General features: G+C 41.3%; 1 protein-coding gene across 1 annotated transcript in view; it reads right to left on the bottom strand.

The window, feature by feature from the left end:
- pde4d (phosphodiesterase 4D, cAMP-specific) overlaps window positions 1-13,326 on the bottom strand; it is a 189,816-nt gene that overhangs the window by 159,439 nt on the left and 17,051 nt on the right. The window contains exon 2 of the mRNA XM_085786524.1: window positions 12,143-12,201. Within this exon, the coding sequence (XP_085642650.1) occupies window positions 12,143-12,187 (45 nt within the window). The 5' untranslated portion in view covers window positions 12,188-12,201. The remainder of the gene's footprint in view (window positions 1-12,142; window positions 12,202-13,326) is intronic.

Here is a 13,326-nt window from a genome sequence, read left to right as displayed (position 1 = left end):
CTGTACTTGGGAAAGATTATTACCACTTTATAACTTAAAATTGGTCGGTATTTCGTCAACGTAGCTCAGTAGTTTCTTGCTGTGCAGCCATAGAAACAGACGTGGTCCAGCGCCGCGGGAGGAATGTTTGGAACTATTGAGGGCTCCATGACCCGGAAGTCGGCCCGCCATTTTTTACAACGGAGTCCTATGGGAGTGTCGCCACTCTGTTATATCTATCCAGAGCGATAGATATAACAGAGTGGCGACAGCCTTTGATGTCGCCGCCAGCGCGGTCACGTGGTTCATGTAGCTCCCAATAGTTCCAAACGAGGCTGCCGCTGTCATGTTCTGCTATGGGACAGACAGCACTGAGCTTGCTTTTGGACGGTAAATATTAAAAAATAAACCGTACAAAGGTATATTTACAACTGTTACTGAATTACTGTATGTAGGGGAGACCGGGGTTGGTTGGCACACTTTTCACTCTTTGCCATAGCACTCTGGCATCATTTATGTGAGAATACTCAAACCAGCATCAAATGAAAGGTTAAAGTGTCAGCTTTAACTAAACACATTTCCATGTCCACAGTTATATTCTAAAATCAATTTATTTATGAATAAAATCATACTGCGCACTTGTGCCAACCAGCCCCGACACGGGGTTGGTTGGCACACTTCATGGGGTTGGTTGGCACAATGTAAAAATGAATGGATGAAGCAACCAATATAATAATAAATTGGAAATTTAATTCCAATATATTCAAATTTAAGGAGATAGCATAGTGCATGCGTATAACACTAAAACAGGGCATTTAAGGCCACGAACAAGATAACACGTACACAGAACATCAAACAGTAAATGATTTGAGCTTCTTTTTTTTTTTTTTTAAAGAGAAAATATTCAATGAACATATAATTTATTCTTAAATATAGCATATCACCTCTTTGTATTTTTATGTCTTTCCATCTCACTGTGTTTTAGATTTGCTGTGTGGGGTGGAAGCAGATTATTTACATTAAGGCCTATATAGAATCACTGGAATTACAGTATTGGCATATACAGGCTTTGTGGCCCATTTCACTGTATAAATCATGTGCCCATTTCTTGCACTCAGTGCACTAAATTGTATGAAATTATGTTTAATCACATTTAATATATGTATACTGCATTTTGGGGTTGGTTTGTGTGTGCCAACCAACCCCGACATGAGTGTGCCAACCAACCCCGACCAAAATAAACCCACTTTTGTGAATATATGATGTTGCCCAGTTAACATCACTCATCAAAGACTTTCAAGTTTCATATCAAATTGAAGCCGACTCCTATCTCTACAAACTGGAAGTAACACATGTCCAATATCTTTATCCAAAGCAATTTTATAACACTTTAAGTGCGGGGGGCAATTTTTTACTTTTGGTACTAAAAAACAGATTTTTTGCCCTCAGCAAAAAAGTGAGTAATTTTCAGATGTTTTAACAAACTAGATATATGCAGCTCAAAAAGATGATCATTTTGATGTCACATTTGTGAGTCTGTGACCAACAGGAGGCCAGAAAACAGGGGTGTGCCAACCAACCCCTGTAGCCAACCAACCCCGGTCTCCCCTACATCAATGTCAGTTTTCAAACAAAAGGCAAAATCTTCTTGCTTCAAGGTTTTATTTGTCACTCTAAAGTGAAGATTAGCCTGCCCTACAGTAAAAATGGCATAAGAAGAGGAGTAAAGCAATATATTAAGCGGGAATATATATATTTAAGCATAAAAGATGTTCAATCAAACCCACACAGTTTGAAACAACGTTCAAAACACACACACAGCCAGTATCACAACTAAATATAAAGCCCGCTAGCTTAATGCTAACGTATAATGCAAAACCTCATAGACGGGCTAACAGAAATTAGCATCGATATCGCCATTTTGCGGCAACCGAGCCACAGCAGTAAAGCTGCCAAAACCTGGCTTTAGCGCTGTCAACACGTCACAGTTTTAATATTTTGTTCATGCAAGAAAGTCACCGTTTAATCCGGAGTCTGTGGTCAGTTCATAACGTTTGTTAGGAACTTGCACCGATGTTTGTTCTGGGAGAAGTGCAGAGTCTGTGTGAGCCCCGACCGGGGACCAGGGGAGGCGGCTGTCACAGCAGCAGCAGCCGCTCTACTGAGCTGATCTGCCGGGGGCCGACCGTCCGTCCTCCCGTCGGAGAAAACGAGCCAAGTAACGTATCCGCATGCTTTTAGAGGTTTACCGCTGGCTTGTTAAATTATTTTGAAGAGATTAATGTTGGTCTCATTGATGAAATTTAACAACTGTGGCAGTGGCATTAGTTTGTTTGAATGAAAAGTGAGCAGGGCTGCTTCTGGGCTACGGACTGAAATCACCACAGTTACGTAAATAAATAAATGTTTTTCAATGAACCGATCAGTCTAATAATTTTTATTTTGTTAAGTCAACATGGTTACTGTACTTGGGAAAGATTATTACCACTTTATAACTTAAAATTGGTCGGTATTTCGTCAACGTAGCTCAGTAGTTTCTTGCTGTGCAGCCATAGAAACAGACGTGGTCCAGCGCCGCGGGAGGAATGTTTGGAACTATTGAGGGCTCCATAACCCGGAAGTCGGCCCGCCATTTTTTACAACGGAGTCCTATGGGAGTGTCGCCACTCTGTTATATCTATCGCTCTGTATCTATCGCTCTGGACCAGGCTAGAGCACTGGAAAAGAGAGTAACGACACCACCATTGACTCCGTGGTAAGGGTTTTGCGCCCCGAGTGGCAGGATATGGGTATTGCAAAAGCGCCCAGAAAACTCATTCGCTCCCCTTAATAAAAACTCCCCTCATTCACTGACCCTTCGCGTAAGCCCCGCCCCCTTGGTTACTGTTGCTACAGCGGGCAAGCTTTCACTCCCAGCCATGCTCCTGGCAGTATTTGGTATCGATTTCAAAGGAAATATCAGCAAATTTCTGGATAAACTGTTCTGAGATAATAGAGAGAAGAAGTCACAAAGATCATTCAGAGTTTTCAGTGACGTGACTCGCGCAGGAGGATAAAATATCTGTTCAATGACACGACTGGACAATGTACAGAGCAGCAGTAAGGACTGGTAATTTTACCGTCTATCAACCCACGAAGACTTACGTCATCTCACTGGTCATGAAACGTTGTCAAACTCTAAGTTTTTGGGCGATTGTGAACCACATACAGCTTTCACTGCTGTTTTTTTTTTTCTCCCACCGCTGTATCAGTCAGTGAAAGCAGTCCCTGCCTGGAGGATCCCTCGCCTAAAAGCCCAGGTAAAAGCCGTAAAAGTACAGCTGTCATTTCGGAGGTGAACATATGGTTATCCCCATATTTACACTTGCTCAAGTCGAAAAAAAAGTCCGCTCGTATCTGAACATCTCTATAGCCTATTGCTGCTGCCGCCGCCACCACCGCCGTAGTAGCAGCAGCAACAACAACATCCTTCTCTACAAACAAATGTTTTTCGTTTTTAGTCTCAAAATGTGTCCACAAACGCAAACGTAATGACTCACTGCGGAAAGCTTGCCAGGTTACGGTTGCTAACGTAGGATTGGACAATAGCCGTTTGTGGGAGGAGTTGGCGAAGGGTCAATTTAGCTATGTGTTGCCCACTTGCTTGTAAATTGATGAAAACGGCCGTGTTTTTGTTTTTAGGTGTCTTGGTCATATCAAATTATAGCCTACTTATAATTTGTTTATTACAAAATGTAGATTGAAACATAGACAACTGTTTATTTGTTTGTTTGTTTTTACTCGCCTATGTGTTAATGTTTATCTGTAAAGGGTCCGATGCTATTAACGTGGGTGATCTATAAATGTCCTTAAATTATTGAAAATGCCACACTTGCTCGTTCACCAACAATGCAGAGTTGTCAGTTCTTGGGCGCTTTTGCAATACCCATATTCCGCCATCAGGAGGCGCTTCCATTGAACCATGCGTGTCGTTACTCTCTTTTCCAGTGCTCTAGGCGTTATGGGCGGGCCTAACGGGCCTGGGCCCACCCACTTGTTTTCTTAAAGCAGATATCAGTGGAATGTTTTTGTTAATATAAGTCCTAAATAGTCCTATTTTCCGTCAGCAATCACTTACATGAAGTATTTCAGCCTAAACACGAGTCTCTCCGTCACTCTGCTCTGCTGTAACCCGAGGAGAAAATTTTCCTTGTGGGATACAAGTGTTATCCAATGAGGGGAGAGAACGGCATGAAGGGCTGTGTGTGCAGCCAAGGGATGCGCGTGAATGTGGTGACGTAGCACGAGGACCAATTGATGCCTGACAAGGGCGGGGGCTGCTAACTCATGGTGCGTTCACGGAAACTCGTACTTTGTGTTTTTCCTTCCTGTGAAGTCATACCAGTTCGATCTGGTACGAGTTCACGGGTCGGAAGTAACGAGTGGCCGTTATAGGGAACTTTCACAGACAACAGGACGGTAAAAACACGAGCTACGGGTTACCTGGAACGCTACCAAGTCGTAGTTGTGACTTGAAGCTGTAACTTACGGTTTCAAAAGCCTGCCTTGAACGCAGCATTAGCCGAAACGGCCGTGCCGCTGTTATCTGCTTTAACTTTTATTTTTAATTATTAAAATTAACATCTAAATTCAGAATAAAGACTAAAAAACGTCCCCCTTTATATATAAAAAGGAAATATAATATTTATATGGTTACTAACATGTGTGATGTCTGAACCAATCACAACAGGCCATTTTACGTCTACCAAGGATGTGCAGTCGGGGGAGGCAGTGCCTCCCCTCGGCTGTCAGGAATAATTAAATTATTTAGTTAATCTAAGGTTTAATTATTATTTTTTTTATTTCAGATAACTTTACCACAGGTTTAAATGTGTCAGCATTTAGTGATTTTCATAGTCTAATAAACGCAACTCAACAGAGTTTACCTAAGCCACTCGCCGTCTCGCTCTGCCTCTTCTGTATGTGGCTTCCAAGTAGGCCTACGCCAAGGGAGCCTGAGGCTACGCTGCCTCATCTATGTTAGCGGCACGTACGTTCACGTTGCTTTCGTGAATTGTAAACACACAGACGGCCCCCTCGGTTTTAGCGTCCAGCAGTTTAGCGGCTAATTCAACTGCAGTGATGGATAACTGTACCGGAGAGGCTCAACAACTTCATGAGCTTCATTTGAGGAATAAACGGCAGCTTTTACCTGACAGGAGACCAACGCCTGAGCTACGGTAGCTAACAGCTAGCAGGTTTTGGTTTTACGTAGCTTCTCTCTCTCTCTCTCTCTCTCTCTCTCTCTCTCTCTCTTTCTTACACACACAGCCCGGTTGTCTGTCACATCTGTTGTAAACCTTGTAATAATAGCTTGTTGAGTACAGTTAACATTATTGTTGCTTCGGTTTGAATGTAGATTAATTGTTAACGGTTTGTTGTTTGTTGTTAACAAACAGCTGATAACTGTGTAGGGAGCGGTGGGACCAAAGGGCTGAGGGAACATAGGGCCTAATTTTCAGTGACAACAAAAGTTAGAAATGAGGGAACATAGGGCTGAGGGAACATAGGGCTGTGGGAACATAGGCATGACCCCAAGATGGGATGGATTGTGATGAGTAGGTGTTGCACATATTTTAGAGGTGTACAGAAAAGAAAATTGAATTTGAGCCCACTCCGGTAAGGGGGCAAATGCTTTTTCACTGCACTTTATTTAATGGAGAGAGAACAATACCTGATGTTCTCAGCTGTAAACAGGCTAAATCTAATCATAGAAGGCTGAAAACCATAGAACATTCCTGTCCTGATGGTCAAGCATGTGGCAGCCTCCTTTCATATGTAATGGGTCTATAATAATAATAAAAAAAATAATGTTTTTATTAAGTACATACAATGACAATGACTTTTTCCATTTTGATGTAATTATGTACAAACTAGCTAGAGGGCCCCCCCCTCCAGACCTCACCAATTTCAAAACCCTGTCTACGGCCCTGGTCAAGTGCACTCCTACATCAACAGTGCCATCACTCATCTCTTTGCTATGAATTTAGCAATTGATTTTATCAGAGAATGAATCTTAAATAGATTCTTGGTGAGCCGGGGCGCGATGAGAGAAGTGACTCGGAAAGAAGTTAACACAGAGGAAAGGAAGGAATAGAGAGGGGAAACGAGAGAGAAGATGAAAGAGAAAGATTGCAATTCGAAGAGATGCAGTAGCTAAATCACCTGGTTGAGAAAACAATTTAGCCCCACTATTTATCTGCCTGTATAGGCATCTCTTGGCTTTAAGTCACAGCACTACATTTGAAACCAAACAGATAGACAGAGGTTTTATCCATAGCCTAACTTTATTGATAGCTTTCTCTTCTGTCTCCTTGTTCCCCTCTGACTAAATAGCATTAACTCTGAAGAGAACGCAACCTGTATGCAGCCTGATATATGAAGGGGAAATTAATCTCAGTGGTTTATGTTACTCTACAATACGAATCTGAACGACAGGGATGGTGCATACCGTCTTCGTAAAAGGGTTGCTACAGCTACACTCTCCATACTGGAAATCAATGGTATTTACAACCGGGGTGTGTGTGTGTGTGTGTGTTTTTTCTTTTTTTACAGCTTGATCTGGTGGTACACATAGCTGTAAAACACAGTATCCCTTGGGGTTATAAAAATTAACTCAGTTCATCTCCCATAGCACACAGTGCCAGCCAGGTCAAAGGATGAAGAGAAAGGGTGGTGGGTTGGGACTGGGAATAATAAAGTATTTAATTTCTCTTTTTGTCTTGGAACCACATTATGAATAATTCCACAGGCATAGATTAATATTGTGGTGAATGGTGATGATACATTGAAACAGTGACGTGACAATGTGCCGTTTATGTTTTAATGTCCATAACATCTTAGGATATCAGTGGTGTTAGTGTATTACTGTAAGGGTGGAAATTACAGAGAAAATAATGCTGTGAGGAGATGTCTCTGACTTCTTAATTGCACACTGAAGAACAAAGAGGTTTTTCCACTGACAGTAATGATTAGACCTTCAGTGTAAAGATCTAGATTCTCCATAAATCAGACACCTCAGTGTCATCACATTTACTGTGTGAAACGCAGCCTGTGCATTCAGCTGCTCCATATGTGGCAGTAATGCAAATTTCTTCCCGTTATTTACCTTCAGTTGTGCAGGATATGGAACACCTCCTTGCCTCCTCTAGGTATCTGGTATTGTTATATGCAAATTACCTGTCTATTCTTAGACAGTCATGGCATACGTGTGTGTGTGTGTGTGTGTGTGTGTGTGTGTGTGTGTGTGTGTGTGTGTGTGTGTGTGTGTGTGTGTGTGTGTGTGTGTGTGTATGATGTGTATGGTTGCAAGACCAAAGAAAACACTTTGGCTCTCACTATGGCATTAGATATCCCCCAACTTCCTATTTATCTCAGCAGCAAAAATGAGAGAAGAATAAAAATTGAGGCAAAAGGAAAGACTTAGTACAAGAAAACTAACAGGACAGCCTATGTGCAAATGACGTAACAGAGGTGTTTTTAAGTGCGATGTTGGTAGTGATAAAGATGAATCAATCAAGTCCCCTGCGAGTAGCCTGGAGTAGGAGAGGAAATGTCTAGCAGGGACAAGACCTAGAGTCTTTCTTGGCTTTATACATTGGCTCTCTGATGCACTGCTCTGTGCACTGTGAAATGAGATGAAATAACCTGCTAGCACCCTGACCCTTCCAGGACAACTTTTGCAGCAGATGTGGGAGGGAAAAGACCGATACAGGCTAATAGGTTGAAGTTACTTAAAACTTACACACATTTTCTGTCTTTAACTGAACTGTACAAGACGTCAGCATCCCTGAAGATACATATTGTTTTCTAAGAGGGGAGGAAACACACAAAGTGTCAGCCATGAATTGAAGGGTAAACTTTGACACAAACATGATGACAGATTCATCGCTCCATGACTCCTCCATGTTAACTCTACATCTGTGCTGATTTGGCCCTAAACTCACTATGCAAGATTAATCACACTTTAAACAGAGTCCACAGGTTGTTAAATGAGAACAGTGAGCAAATGGTAAGAGGAAATATCAATATTGTCTCCCTCTTTGTCTCTGAAGACTCTACATTGACAACAAAGCAGACTGGCAGACTCTTGCACGTACAAGGAGATCAGACAGATAAAACAGATTTGCCCAAGTTGAGTTTTGGCTTTTGGCTTAAGGGGAAAACACATAATTACCCTGAGTGCCTGAGTATGTCCCCATTGTATGGAGCTACCTAATTACATGTTTCAAATATGCAGGAGATTGCTCCACTCTCTCATAAATAAATAAGCAGCTAGATAAGCAGTGGCTCAAAAACAATTAACATTGTTTGCACTCGGTCTGGTAAATCAGTGATAAGAGGACTATTATTATATTATCAGGTTCATCTTGACAATGACCTCTGCTGTGTATTATGCGGTAAAATGTTCATTTCAGAACAAATAAAGAAGAATTAGTGAAATTAATGAAATATCAAGAGTGCATCCTCTCTGAACCGAGATATTAAGAAACATTGCCGTGTTATTATTCTCGATAAGTGGTGCCCATCTTTGATGGGCCACTCAAATCCTGAAAGGGATCCTCACCAGTGTTGAGAGTTAAAGAAGTGGCCTTTTAGAAACTGATCACCTCATAACAATGCACCTTTTTTGTGAGAGGTCTGTGAAAGAGGAATTGTGTAAATCATTACGTACCACCCCTTTATTCAATTATCCCTTGTCCATTGTCTTCATCTCATCCCCTGCAGTTGTTTTATGTCCTGCTAATCCTTCAGTCACTTTTCCACCTCTCTCATAACGTTCCACTCCTCTGGTCCTGTTCAATCAAATTTCCATTTAATATCCTGTCATCTACTTCCCTTCTCTCCATCCTGCCAGGCCTCACCGATATGTGCTGTGTTTCAACTGTTGATTAATGTGATTTAAAGTCATCAAATAATCCAGTTATTCTAAATCCAAATCCTCCCTCTTTGCACTCTTCCAGCACATCAATTCCCTAACATCATCCTCACCCTCTCCCCTGGTCCATTCACCTCACTCAAAACCCAGTCTCCTTATGCTTGAGGCTGGAGAGGCCCAACACATGACCTGGATGCTGCCCTGCTGGGCTCTAATTGGTGATCAAGATGTGCGTAGGAAGGAGACGGAGCGGCGTTTGGCCCATTTTTATTCCCTCATCACATTCACAGGGCCACAGTCACATCTGCGTAACCATGGTAATGCTGATAAGGTGACTCATGACTATTCATCAATGGCGCTGCCTGATTGGACAGCCCCCGGGAGCCTTGCGAAATGTATTCATCAGCGCAGCCTGTGTCCCTGCTCTACCTCAACATGCCCCTCAGGATGATTAGAGAGCATCTCTGCTCTCAGTTTGTTTTTCACCTTCGCTTCTTATCTTAACCCAACCCCCACCTTTACTCTCTTCTCTCCAATCACCTGTCCTCTCCTGATGTCCCACCCATTTCCCTCACAACGCTTGGCTCTCTTCTTCCTTAGCCTCCTCTACCCAATCTCTCTTGCAGTAATCTATGAAAACATTAATCACAGTCAACGTCTGACATGAACCTGACCAAACCTATTACTGTTACTCTGTTACCTATCTCGTATCTTACAGTTGAGCCCCAACTCAACTGGTCAGAAAACCCTGATAACATCTGACAAATCATCAGCTCCAATCAGCACTGGTATAAAGACTACACCAAGGTGAACCTGCTAATTGTCACCACTATTCTCCTGTAATGTCATTCAGAACATTTTAGAATTAATTTACTCTTCAGAGATGCAGAATGTGGATGATCAATCCGTTTTTGTTCCATTAGTAGTGGTTTTAAGGCATCTTAAAGGTCATTTGTCCATGTCGCTCTCAGTTTTAATAATCACTGATATTTATGCAGCTCTTTTTAATGGTTTGCCAGTGGGGCTACATGCTTTTTGTTTTAGAGATATTTCAACATTTTGGCAAATTCGCCCATTGCCATAATCCCTATAGTCATGGGTTCATTATCTTAAATTGTCAGTGCAAGCTGTTTTACCATCAGCGCGGCAGAAATACAAGCTGCTCAGCTAACACGACAGAGGCATATGGTATTTCCGGATTTCCCCCATCACTCATCAAATACACAATCCAACAACTCCAAAACACTCTCATGGACAAGTTGTGACCTGCACATTTGCCACGCAATAACGTATATGTAACATTGCTACACGCGAAGCAAATACTCAGAACTGCATGCGCTCTTGAAGTCACTCTGCCGAGCAGCTGTAGCTCCGGCTATGCATTTACCTAAAAAACAACTGCATTTTGTAACGTTCCATTATTATTTCATAGCGTGGTGAATGTGCAGGTCACAACTTGTCCACAAGAGCGTTTTGGAGTTGTTGGATTGTGTATTTGATGAGCTTGATGAGGGAAACCCGGAAATACCATATGCCTCCGTTAGCTTTAGCTGAGCAGCTTGTATCTCTGCCCCGCCGATCAAAAAAACAGCTTGCACCAACAATTAAAGGTAAAGAACCTGACTATAGGGACATGACTATAGGGATTATGACAATGGGCCAATTTGCCAAAATGTTGAAATATCCTTTTTAATGTAGTATTATGCATTAGTTTGAGCAGCCTGCCTTGCAAGCAATCATGTCTTTGGATATATATTTTTTCTATTCTACCCTTAGGAGAAACAGTTCATTAGCATCAGTTCAGATTCTCTGCAAGTGAAAATGACAGTTTACACTGACCCATTTAAAAGAGAAAAACCTAAAGAGCACATTTACATCTCACACAGTTACAGTATCGTGTGTTAGAACTATAGAACATAATAAAATGCTTTCTATACAGACCAGTGGGAACCTCAATAACCAGGCTGAAATGACCATTTTGACATTTCTGTCATCATGATTCACAGAGAAACAAAGAAATGTGGATCATGTGGCAAATAATAAGACAGCTGTGTTTAAATCTGCCAATTATATTTTGGCTGATATTCCCACAAGTGCCTTTTCAATGGAAACTCTATGTGCATTCTCCATGTGATGTCAAGTCTTTTGATACACAACAACTGTACAGTGTGACTGAACATCCTATCAATGCATGTCAGGTTAAACCTAATAGTGTCAGCTGCTGCTTTAGCCAAGCTCTATGTCTGGTTTAACGCTGCAGCTCTGACCTCTCTCTAGTTATATGTTAGGCTTTCCAGCAACCTGCCTATTAAATCCAGATGGATAGTGGTGGGTGACAGACAGCTTGCAAGCAACTTGTTTGAAAGCCCAGATACAGTTGGTTTGATGCCACTGTGGGGGATGGGTGTTGGAGTGGAGGGTGTAGCGAATGCATGAATGTTTTGAAAGTGAGGGGAGTTGGTGTAAAATAGCCCTATTTATACTACAGCCTGTACTTATTACTACACAGTGACAGCACCTCACTTATTTACTGAGTTATGTAGATCTTAAATGGCAGGCGGATTAATCAATTTGTTGGTGAACCTGAAATTAATTGGTTTACATTGCCTATAAAAAACTAACCCTTTTAATAATTATTTGAATAAGAATTTTAAAAAGACATAAACGACTACTTGCAGGCATAGCCCTCAAATCACAATATAATTAACAATGAAACAAACAAAAAAATTCAATCTCACTGAAGCCCATAAAAAAAAGCTGGCTACACTCTGAAAAGGAGGAATGTGCACTGAGCATCATGGATGGTTACACTATAATTTGTGCAGGAAGATGAAACAGAAACAAAAACAAACAAACAAATGGATGAATTAACTGATTATGCAAAATAAAGACTACACCTCATTAATTCAGGGACGTTCAAGTTTTCTATTGAGCAACAGTATGAGTTCAGACCTATTCACAGGTCTGCTTCAAATTTGACAAATGGCCAAAAGTGGGGAATTCCCAGAAAATAGAAAACACTTTTGTAACTATCTGTGTTACTACTGGCATATTAATGAAACCCGTAAATACCAGAACCATAATCTGAATCAGGACACCCACAATATTTGTTCAGTCGCATAAATGTGTTATATTCTATATGAAGGTTGAAAAAACTAGTGTCCCAGTGATACAAAGATGAGAGAGTAAAATAATGTGAAGAAATGGGAGATTTAAGAATGGAAAAAGAAGGGGTCTTTTGCTTACACTGTCGCGTTGCATGTCGTCCCCGGACCGGTCATTCTTTTGCATGGTGTGTGCCACCTCTGAAAACAGGCAGGGCTTAGTCACACAGAGTTAATCAGAAAGAGGATCAAATAAATAAAACATAAAAAACATATTAGAAAAAAACTGCCCATCCCAACTAATCCCAAATGTGCATGGTCATTTCAATTTTACACAACGAAATCAAAAAATAAATAAAAACAGGTATACAGATTGTACATATCAAGAATTTTGTATGCAGTGAATGGAGTTTTTCAAATTTGCTGTTGGTTATTTGAAGGTTAGATAGCACCATCTTGACAGGTTGAGGTAAGTTTGTACAGCCTCCCAGGGGTTTTGACAGTATGAAAGCTTTCTCCTAGACAACCAGGCACTCGTGCATACATGTGTATTTGTGTGTGTTGGTGAAAAGGAGCCATGCTGGGATCCACCAGCCTATTAGAATGCATTAGAGTGTAAAAGGTAAAGGTCAGTGAATTATCAGAGTTACACAACCCTGTTCTCTTTAGCTGGCCTAATAACCTCAAGCTTACACCTGCCTTTCTCCTGTCTCTCCCTGTCCCTCTCTCACACACACATGCATGCACACACGCATACACAATTAGATACAACCAGTGCTGAACTGGATGGCCATGATCATCCGCAGAGAGCAAAGTGTTGTGACACATGCAGAAAATCCTGTTGAACTTCAAAGAAATAAATAATCAAATTGTGGTGTGGTTTGACTGGAGAATATGCAAACAGTCTGCAACTGTTTTACCATTCCTGTCATGTTTTCCTCGTTGTTAACTATCTGCCAGACGTATTACAGTAAAAAGTTTCAGGAAATCATGAAACGTCATTTTTTCCTCAGCTGTTTCATAAAAACTCTCCTGGTCCTCTCTCTAAATTTCCATCATGTTTTGTGTTGAATGCTTACGTGCAGTAATAAACTGCATTTTCTTTACAAACGGGAATTCCATTATAGCCATCTGTGTTCCACATTACTGATTCACAGGCAAACAATATATATATTTCTTTATCTGTCAGCATACAAATCAACACTGCATGTCACTTGCCACCATAAGCCTTCATTCCCATGGTCCACAAGCTTAGAACTCCACTCTATCCCCATCTACCAGAACTCATCAGCAACACCAGACTTTGAATGAGAAATCAGCCAAAAG

This window comes from Trachurus japonicus, chromosome 9 (genome assembly GCF_045865225.1).
Source record: "Trachurus japonicus isolate A0001 chromosome 9, Traja_1.0".
Lineage (NCBI taxonomy): Eukaryota > Metazoa > Chordata > Actinopteri > Carangiformes > Carangidae > Trachurus > Trachurus japonicus.
The sequence above is the reverse complement of the archived record's forward strand: the minus strand, read 5'-3'. Positions and strand labels throughout refer to the sequence as shown.